This window comes from Leiobunum rupestre, chromosome 11 (genome assembly GCF_980474605.1).
Source record: "Leiobunum rupestre chromosome 11, qqLeiRupe1.1.hap1, whole genome shotgun sequence".
Lineage (NCBI taxonomy): Eukaryota > Metazoa > Arthropoda > Arachnida > Opiliones > Sclerosomatidae > Leiobunum > Leiobunum rupestre.
The window spans coordinates 333,618-341,341 of NC_143394.1; the positions used below are offsets into that span (position 1 = coordinate 333,618).

The 7,724-nt window shown below is 35.9% G+C and overlaps 1 protein-coding gene across 1 annotated transcript; it reads right to left on the reverse strand.

Annotated features, from left to right (window-relative positions):
* Positions 1-1,323: 1,323 nt before the first annotated feature.
* LOC149921058 (uncharacterized) lies at positions 1,324-7,202 on the reverse strand. The gene is made up of 3 exons (XM_090163872.1): positions 7,048-7,202; positions 6,587-6,714; positions 1,324-2,174 (listed from the first exon to the last, which is right to left on the reverse strand). The coding sequence occupies exons 1-3, from the start codon at positions 7,200-7,202 to the stop codon at positions 1,324-1,326; spliced, it is 1,134 nt and encodes a 377-aa protein (XP_090019998.1).
* Between the last annotated feature and the right edge of the window lie 522 nt (positions 7,203-7,724).

Genomic DNA, 7,724 nt, shown 5'->3' on the forward strand with positions numbered 1-7,724 from the left:
AATATTTTGGGGGTGTCTTGGGGGGGTGTTATGGAGGCCATCTTGGCGGCCATCTTGGAAAAAAGCGTTCATATTTAGTTTCCTACTACTGCCGTGTTTATTGCAATTATAGCATTTTGGTCGAGATTTGCGTCTTGAGGTTCGTCCTTCAGAGTTGGTTGAACCTTGTGCTCCGGCTCAGCGTGCTAAGAGTCCTGACGATTCTTTGAAACTGTTCATGTCATCGGCCAATCAGTAAACGCTCCAATTCTGCCACGGTCTGTTTCTCCTCTGGTAGCGTGTCCCACAGCATGCTGAATTCTCGATATTCATCTTGGGGTAACGACTCAAAAATACAAGCGATGAGAATGCACTCGTCAAACGATATTTTTTTTCCATGTTGGTGGCTGTCAGAATGTCAGCCCACAAGGAACGCATCTGTGCTAGATGGGTGACCATATCGATGTCTGTTGACTTTGTTGTTCTCATGATCTGCGCTAACAGCTTCCGGAGGCGGTTCGATGATTTCTGCTCGTAGATCTCGAGCAGCTTGTTCCATTTCACTTGGAGAATCGCAGTTGGTCGTCATATTCTGAACCTTGGTGGACAGAGTAGACCAAATAATGCTTCGGGCGGTATTGAAAGCAACCCGGTACTTCTTCCTCAGAACTGAATATTCAAGTGTTTCAGCGGACGTTGGAGATACAGTCAGCGTTGGTTCAGTCCTTTCACCAGTAATAATTTCAAAGACATCCTTCATAACTAGAATATCAGTAACTTGTCGCTTCCAGCTCCTCCGGTTTTCCGGTCCAGTCAACTTGTCGACGTCCTGACGAGATAGACTGTCTATCATTGTTACCAGGAAAAAAACCGGATACTGAGGACTGGATACAGGACTTGGAGTTTTAGATGGTCATCCGAGAAGAATTGGCGCAGTGGAAGCGTGCTGGACCCATAACCTGTTGCAGTTTCGTAGCGGAGCTCTCTTGCATAGATAGAATGATCAAACTCAAGGTTTATTTTAGCGACATTAGTTACAAGAACATATTTACAAAATGAGACCTGGTTATGAACTAGAACTAAGCTGATACTCACACTCTACATAATAATGTTGTGAGTATTTATACTAAAATTAAGATTAACTAATAATAACGTTATCGGTATTATAAAAAAACGTGACGGAGATATAAATAGAAAAACAAACAATATCTCCGAAGGTTAACCGCGTATATAAAAAATTGAAATCGGAATTTTCCTTCAACAAGTTTCCAGGCTTAGCTCCAAATGGTTAAGTGTAAGAAGAATGCCCAGGGTTGCGTAGATCCAGGTGCGTCCGCAAAGATTTCACCCTTTTCCATTTACCGCCAAAACCGGTAATTTCGCTGTTTTCCCTTTATGGTCCACTTGTACGATTAATTTGCCTAGTACATTGACTTGGTCGATGGAATATGAGCGAAGGTTTATATTGGATGGTTCTAAGATAGAGTGATTCGACAGCGTTTGATAGACTTGAGTGGACAATAGTGTGTGTCCCGAACCGGTCTCTACCTCAAATACGATTGGAATATTGTTAACCTTGCAAGTTATTTGCTCTGGTGATGGAACAGTATCTTGGTGGTTGACTCTATTGACTGAGTACGATGTGTCGTTTAGATGATACATAGGGCAATCATATTCGAAATGTTGATCCGAAGAAATGTGATGTGTCTTAGTAGGCTTCCGGTTGCCGTTGAATTTGTGGTGTTGAGTGATCTTGTTAACGCCCGTTGATCCGCTTGGTGAGCTGTCTCTCTTACCATTCTGTTTCTTTAGAATTTGAGTGTTACAAGTGGCATTTTCCACAGCGATTAGTGTTTTCGTGGCACTGTCCAAAGTGAGTTTCTTTTCTTTAGTTTCTTCTTCCACAAACAGGTGTTGCTGCATGCCTTCGTGATTGATTCCGCATACCAGGCGGTCCAAAATTAGTTTATCCAACATTTCACCCTTGAACTCGCAGTATTTTGTTAAGTTACGAAGTTCAGTGATATAGTCCTGCACTGATTCACCTTGTCTACGTACACGGCTATATTGTTGATCATAATGTTTTTCTATTTGGGCCTTAACTTCATTGTAAGATTTGGTGGAGATGTCATTGGGATGAAATAATTTGACCAGTAAATCATGTGTTCTGGCAGAAAGAGCAGCCCATAGAATACCTGTTTTTTTATATCAGCGGTGATTTCATTGGCTATAAAATAAGCTTCCAGCCAGCCTTGGAGCATATTTAGTCCATGAATCCATCGTTTCCTCAAACATCGGTAATACGCCGAAAGTTCCCATTCAAAATCAGAATTGTGGCGATGTTCTTCGGTCTTATGTGTGGAATGTGGCTTTTGTGTAGCAAGTGCATCCTAGTGAATGGAAATATCGTCTATTTCTTCCAGGTTTAAATGATGTGTAAAAGCATTATTGTCTCTTACTATAATAGTGCGCAAGATGGAAATGGGTTTGTAAATTCCCAGCGGTGTTCCAGCGTCTTGCTGCTCCGGTGTCTTAGTTTTTCAAGATGGTGGACCCCTTTTGTTTTCTTCACATCCCGTTCTATTTATTTTGTTTTTTTAAAGGTTTCTCAAGTATCCCATCTCCGTCGCCATTTGTAGTGTTTAACTCGTCGATATTAATCACGCATCGTTAGATAATCTACTATTGTATTTATACTTAAGAGTTATACGATGAAAAGTTACAAAGGTCTGCCTCACAGGAGGACTGAATCAAGAGTGCCTCTCTTGTCCCCTTAACTGGGGTAGAACGAGTTCTTCCCCCCTTTTCAGGTGATAGGCTTAAGACGCCATCTATACTAATGTTAGTTCTATATTTGCATGCATATACAACAAGGTTAAATTTGATAGTGGTGTGCGAATAGTGAATCTGTGTTAGCATTTTCCGTTATAACTGTTATCCAGTTTAAAAATAAGTAATTGTTGTTTAAATGATAACCGAATTTTGTTTTCCGAATAACTGTTTTAAAATTCAGTTAGTAGCTTTCTTTGTAATGTAATATTATTCATTCGATTCATTAAATCGTTAAAAAAACTTAATATTATTTGAACATTTTTATCATTTTAACACACTTATTTAAAATAACGTTTTTAGCATTAGCAATCCTCCATTTCAATGAAAATGGGCAAAAGCCAAAGCTGGAGAACCAACTGCGAAAGCTATACTGGAAGAAAACACTTACCTTGTGTAGAATTTAATATAGAAGTAATATTTATTCCACCACTAGTAAAAGTTTACACGTAAGTATAACACCAAACAATGTTAGTTTGGTGGCGATAAATACATGCAATAAGCTTATAAAGTTATTTTCTAAAGAGCTCAAAATGGCACTATTCCTTGGCTATTCTTTGAAAATATAAGTGGCAGCGATGTCTTGAACACTGTAACCTGGCAGTTCCTAAGTTCAAATGGGAAAATTTAGAAGTGGCATACTTATTTTATTTTGCCCCCAATAACGAAACTGATTTATTTCCAGAATATATTGATACACTTAAAACATAGTATAGGAAAATGCTTTGGTTAATCGCAAAGGTGTTTACTTAATGGCACCAGCTTGTAAAGCTGAAACCCTAGAATCAAAATATTTATTAGGAATAGAAAAAAATTAAATTTTAGCGAAAAACACAGCAGATTTCAGTGAAATACTTTGTAGTTTGTAATATATCCGCTGGTTTATTGAAGTAATGGATTAAAAGTAATCAATAAAGAATATACAGGGAAATATTATTTACAACATATTACCAAAGAGTACACTCTGTTCAAAAAGTCTTTGCCCGTGGGAGATTTCGAACATTTTCGTCCGTCATTTCTTTTATAGTTGCATCAAGTCGAAGCGGACATCGGTAATAGATTAATAAAATGTTTAGCTACAAATTGGCCAAAATCATTTTCTGGATAGATTTATAATTTGGCCTATTTTGGCCTAAAAGAGGGGGTGTCAACTTTTTAATTTTTTATCTCAGGTCGTTTTACACCCGATTTTTCGTGTTCTCCGGGGTTGATTTATATTTAGAAAGTGTTGGAATTATTAAAATCGACGGATTGGTTCAAAAGATATTCACCAAATACGTTTTCACAGAAATTGAGAAATATCTAAACATCTTACCAAGCCATTTAAAATAATAAATGTTGACGGGTTTTGTCGCCATCTATAGTTCCTAGAAGTAACCTTTTTTGTTTAATTCTAAATATGTAATAAATTGAAGGTTAACATAAATATTTTCATGTGCTCATTTAGAAACGAACAGGGGTGACGCCAGAAAATATTTAGGTGTAGACAAAGATTTTTAAAAGTTCCTCAAATACTTAAAAATTACATTTTTAGAAGTTTTTTTTATATATTGAAAATAGTTTTAAATTTATTTTACAAGTGTTAACTAACTTTAAAATATAAATTTTAAATATAGTGTTTATTTTAGTTACAAATTTGAAAAGTCGAGAAATTTTATAAAATTTTTTATAATGTTGCGGTTTTTAAACTTTTACAATTAACTAATGTCGCAGCAGCGCGTGAAAATTGGATTTGGCGCCACGTTGGAATAAGGCTTTGAGCATTTTCAGGAAGTTAACTAGAAATCGCCGGGGCAGCTCCAGACTAACTTATGGGGGGGCACCGTATTGGTTTTATATTGAAAAACGTAAAGAAATAAAAACCTACAATCCCGTGTGGTATATATCAATTGTTAACCTCCCCCCCCCCCCCCATGGTGCCGCCCCGGGTAATCAGCAAAATATGTAGCAAACACCAATTACAAAAATCTGAAAATTACGCCTAACGAGGGCTACGGACGACTTCAAAAGTTTATTTACGTATGTTAGTAAACACTTAACTTCATATGTGTTTTACGTTTACGTTATCGTTAGTACTAATATAGGACCGTATGGATATTAGCTAGACTGAAGCTGAGATTGCGTTAGACTAGTTATATTAAAGGTCAATTAAAGGTCCGCGCCGAGTAGCGACTTTCGATAGCTCCTTTAAATCCATACACATTTACCCTGCTTGAATCAATATGCCACGATCTTAGCTCTTCTAAATGCATATACCCTGGTCGTAATTTTTCGGTATAAAATGCGCGAACCTTGTAGTTTAAGTAAGTGATTCAGCTTTAAAATGCCCCGAATCAAAGTCGCTACTCGGCGCGGATCTTTAATTGACCTTTAATATAACTAGTCTAACGCAATCTCAGCTTTAGCCTAGCTAATATCCATACGGTCCTATATTGGTACTAACGATAACGTAAACATATTAAACACATATGAAGTTAAGTGTTTACTAACATACGTAAATAAACTTTTGAAGTCGTCCGTAGCCCTCGTTAGGCGTAATTTTCAGATTTTTGTAATTGGTGTTTGCTACATATTTTGCTGATTACCCGGGGCGGCACCTTCAATTATCTATTTCGATTTTAACCTGTTACCTTAAGCTCCCCTCACTTTTCAGGGTGTAGCGCGGAGATTTGTTTTCGTCGTCTTAGGATGCCTTCACGCGTTGCTGCGACATTAGTTAATTGTAAAAGTTTAAAAGCCGCAACATTATAAAAAATTTTATAAAATTTCTCAACTTTTCAAATTTGTAACTAAAATAAACACTATATTTAAAATTTATATTTTAAAGTTAGTTAACACTTGTAAAATAAATTTAAAACTATTTTCAATATATAAAAAAAACTTCTAAAAATTTAATTTTTAAGTAATTGAGGAACTTTTAAAAATCTTTGCCTACACCTAAATATTTTCTGGCGTCGCCTCTGTTCGTTTCTCAAATGAGCACATGAAAATATTTATGTTAACCTTCAATTTGTTACATATTTAGAATTAAACAAAAAAGGTTACTTCTAGGAACTATAGATGGCGACAAAACCCGTCAACATTTATTATTTTAAATGGCTTGGTAAGATGTTTAGATATTTCTCAATTTCTGTGAAAACTTCTTTGGTGAATATCTTTTGAACCAATGCGTCGATTTGAATAATTCCAACACTTTCTAAATATAAATCAACCCCGAAGAACACGAAAATCGGGTTTAAAACGACCTGTGATCAAAAATAAAAAGTTGACACCCCCTCTTTTAGGCCAAAATAGGCCAAATTATAAATCTATCCAGAAAATGATTTTGGCCAATTTGTAGCTAAAAATTTTATTAGTCTATTACCTATGTCCGCTTCGACTTGATGCAACTATAAAAGAAATGACGAACGAAAATGTTCGAAATCTCCCACGGGCAAAGACTTTTTGAACAGAGTGTACAAAGACTACAGAGATGCTTGTGCGGAGGCTTTGAATAATATGGTAACCTCATGAGGGGTGAAACTCGAAAGATGAGACCCCTAAAAAGCAGTACCGCAATGCCACTGCAGGATTACAACTTTTTTTAAGCCCGTCTTGGTAATTGAAGGTTAGAACTGTGAGTAACTTTAGTCTATAGTCTATTACTAATGGAAACATCGACGCATTACTCAATTGGAACAACCCAATTACAATTGCCTTTCACGAATTCTGTAATGATTTACATTGAAATTATTAACGAGTATTTAAAAATCTTGATATTTAAATCCTGTGTACTCACCCGATCCTTCTGGAAATGTTTCTCTAATTTTATTAACCACGTAACTTCGAATAGTAGTTCTTATTTTATTGCCCAAGTTCCCATGTAAAAAATAAATATAATTGCGATACGCAACATATCGATATTTCCTATTGAAACCATAAAAAATTAAATTTCATGAAACAAACTTTTATCACTTACAAACTTACTCACAAATTATAAAATCATTCCTATCCCTGGTTTCTTGCACGTAGGCTTTATAAGAAGTCTATGACTGTGCAGTTTTTATTAAACCTCTGAAAGGTTTGTATGCAAGTGTGTCCAAAAGCGTTTTCTCTGATTTTTCTCACCTCTTGACCACAAAACCTTTCAGAAGCGGCTGGCATTATCTTATACAGTTATTGCATCGGCACCTATGGTGTTAAAAGTAATAGTTTTTAAGTATCAACTAGGGTTACACATTATACTACTAGATTACTGACCAGTTAGTATTTCCAACGCGTTCCTTATTGGCATTTGCATCAATTTGATTTTCCTCTTCACCCTTACTGTCGTCAGTATATGGATTTCTGTTTTGATGTTTGGCTATTTTTGGCTCAAACATATAGGGTTTAGCTACTAAGTTTTGCTCCTCCATATTAAAATACTACAATAAATTCGACAAACCACGACATATAAAATCTGTCGCAATAAAAAAAGAGTGAAATTTCTGCGCAAGGCTTAGCGTTGTAAAAGATTTTTTTCTCCTTTCAAAACTCCCGCTAACTTCGGAACGAGATGGGCTCTCTCATTTACCGAGAGTTACAAGTGTTAGCTTCGCGGTGATTGGTTGTCTGTTGCGTACCGGAGTTTGCGGCAAATACAGTTGTAAGAGGTCTAAAGTTTTAAATTTATTAAAAATTGAGTTTAATGGATAAAAAATTAAATGTTTTTCGTATTTTTTTTTGATTAGAAATCGATATATTATAGGTTTCTTAGGCTTTTCATTATCCTTTTAAGCGATTTCTAACGAGCAAAATGGTTTTCCTATCAATTCGAGTATTATTTGCAAAGAACGAACTGGTGCTCCTATTTTTTGTGTTTTGTAAAGAACGAAATGGAGATTTTATCTTATCGGGTTTTCTAAAGAACACAATGGTTCTTCTATTTTTTCGTACTG

Bases quoted from the DNA above. Each gene is read 5' to 3' on its own strand.
- LOC149921058 (XM_090163872.1), bottom strand. From the start codon at position 7,202: ATGGAGGAGCAAAACTTAGTAGCTAAACCCTATATGTTTGAGCCAAAA. The intron at 6,715-7,047 runs GTCAGTAATCTA...TGGTTTCAATAG, and splicing joins CGCGTTGGAAATACTAACTG to GAAATATCGATATGTTGCGT. The intron at 2,175-6,586 runs GTGAGTACACAG...ATAAAAAAACAG, and splicing joins AACATTTCCAGAAGGATCGG to GTATTCTATGGGCTGCTCTT.